Source organism: Tachysurus fulvidraco, chromosome 7, assembly GCF_022655615.1.
Source record: "Tachysurus fulvidraco isolate hzauxx_2018 chromosome 7, HZAU_PFXX_2.0, whole genome shotgun sequence".
Classification (NCBI taxonomy): Eukaryota; Metazoa; Chordata; class Actinopteri; order Siluriformes; family Bagridae; genus Tachysurus; species Tachysurus fulvidraco.
This window is the reverse complement of record NC_062524.1, coordinates 1,974,771-1,977,270: the sequence shown is the minus strand read 5'-3', so window position 1 is coordinate 1,977,270 and position 2,500 is coordinate 1,974,771. Positions and strand designations below refer to the sequence as shown.

The 2,500-nt window shown below is 44.3% G+C and overlaps 1 protein-coding gene across 3 annotated transcripts in view; it reads right to left on the bottom strand.

Annotated features, from left to right (window-relative positions):
- LOC113650425 (protein shisa-6-like) overlaps positions 1-2,500 on the bottom strand; it is a 69,990-nt gene that overhangs the window by 13,595 nt on the left and 53,895 nt on the right. For all 3 annotated transcript variants that reach the window (XM_047815640.1, XM_047815639.1, XM_047815642.1), the window contains exon 6: positions 2,233-2,295. In XM_047815640.1, coding sequence (XP_047671596.1) covers positions 2,233-2,295 — 63 coding nt within the window. The remainder of the gene's footprint in view (positions 1-2,232; positions 2,296-2,500) is intronic.

The window sequence follows — 2,500 nt, the reverse complement described above, 5'->3', positions numbered from 1 at the left end:
TCACAGTACTCAGTACTCACAATACTCGCAGTACTCACAGTACTCGCAGTACTCACAGCACTCACAGTACTCAGTACTCACAGTACTCAGTACTCAGTACTCACAGTACTCACAGTACTCAGTACTCAGTACTCACAGTACTCAGTACTCAGTACTCAGTACTCACAGTACTCGCAGTACTCACAGTACTCGCAGTACTCACAGTACTCAGTACTCACAGTACTCACAGTACTCGCAGTACTCACAGTACTCGCATGACTCACAGTACTCAGTACTCACAATACTCGCAGTACTCACAGTACTCGCAGTACTCACAGCACTCACAGTACTCAGTACTCACAGTACTCAGTACTCACAGTACTCACAGTACACAGTACTCGCAGTACTCACAGTACTCAGTACTCACAGTACTCACAGTACACAGTACTCTCAGTACTCACAGTACTCGCAGTACTCACAGTACTCACAGTACACAGTACTCACAGTACTCACAGTACACAGTACTCGCAGTACTCACAGTACTCAGTACTCGCAGTACTCACAGTACTCGCAGTACTCACAGTACTCGCATGACTCACAGTACTCAGTACTCACAATACTCGCAGTACTCACAGTACTCACAGTACTCACAGTACTCACAGTACACAGTACTCGCAGTACTCACAGTACTCAGTACTCGCAGTACTCACAGTACTCGCAGTACTCAGTACTCAGTACTCACAGTACTCGCAGTACTCACAGTACTCGCAGTACTCACAGTACTCAGTACTCAGTACTCACAGTACTCAGTATAGTTTATAATCAGTACTCACAGTACTCACAGTACTAACAGTACTCGCAGTACTCACAGTACTCAGTACTCACAGTACTCACAGTACTCAGTACTCACAGTACTCACAGTACTCGCAGTACTCGCAGTACTCACAGTACTCACAGTACTCAGTACTCACAGTACTCAGTACTCACAGTACTCACAGTACTCGCAGTACTCGCAGTACTCACAGTACTCACAGTACTCACAGTACTCACAGTACTCAGTACTCACAGTACTCACAGTACTCACAGTACTCAGTACTCACAGTACACAGTACTCACAGTACTCACAGTACTCGCAGTACTCAGTACTCACAGTACTCGCAGTACTCACAGTACTCAGTACTCACAGTACTCACAGTACACAGTACTCTCAGTACTCACAGTACTCGCAGTACTCACAGTACTCACAGTACACAGTACTCGCAGTACTCACAGTACTCAGTACTCGCAGTACTCACAGTACTCGCAGTACTCAGTACTCAGTACTCACAGTACTCGCAGTACTCACAGTACTCGCAGTACTCACAGTACTCGCAGTACTCACAGCACTCACAGTACTCACAGTACTCACAGTACTTGCAGTACTCAGTACTCAGTACTCACAGTCGCCCTGCGCCCTCGAGACTAAAGCCACAACACAATTCTATTTTAAACATTTTCTCTGTTCTGTTGTTTTTGTTTCTTTTTTATTTTCTGTTATTCAGTATTTGATTCTTGTGCTAATTCCAATCTTTTGTTTATTTTATTCTGCTCTTACACTTAGTGTTAAATCTAATGTGAATTCTGCTCTGTTCTATTATAGTTTATAATCTCTATAAATCCTATTCTGCTCTAAACACTACATTCTTTTTGCCCCAATGGCTATGCACTGTGGGTGTGTGTGTGTGTGTGTGTGTGTGTGTGTGTGTGTGTGTGTGTGTGTGTGTGTGTTTTTGTGTATGTGTGTGTGTTTTATGTATGTGTGTGTGTGTGTGTGCGTGTGTGTTTTTGTGTGTAAGAGCGAATGTGTGTGTGTGTGTTTTTGTGTGTGTGGTGTGTGTGTGTGTGTGTGTGTGTTTTATGTATGTGTGTGTGTGTGTGTGTGTGTGCGTGTGTGTGTGCGTGTGTGCGTGTGTGTGTGCGTGTGTGTGTGTTTTATGTATGTATGTATGTGTGTGTGTGTGTGTGTGTGTGTGTTTTATGTATGTGTGTGTGTGTGTGTGTGTGTGTGTGTGTGTGTGTGTGTGTGTGTGTGTGTGTTTTATGTATGTATGTATGTATGTATGTATGTATGTATGTGTGTGTGTGTGTTTTATGTATGTATGTATGTGTGTGTGTGTGTGTGTGTGTGTGTGTGTGTGTGTGTGTGTGTTTGACACATGGAGACCTTCTGCCATGTTAAAGGTCACTCATGGTGAAAAGGTGAACAGTTCGTACCAATTTTAGGTGTGTGAGATCCGGTGAGGTCCACGTGGCTCGTGTAGTCATGGTGATGGTTCCCTATTAGAGAGAGAGAGAGAGAGAGAGAGAGAGAGAGAGAGAGAGAGAGAGAGAGAGGTGTATATGAGAACGCAGCAGGGAAACAAACCCCTCATGTCTCCTTATCCAGCACAGTGATGAGCTCTCAGCTGCATTAACTCTCCCTGCTGGGTGAATAACTGATAACGCTCCTGATTAACATTCTAATCAGCTCATTCAGGGCCGC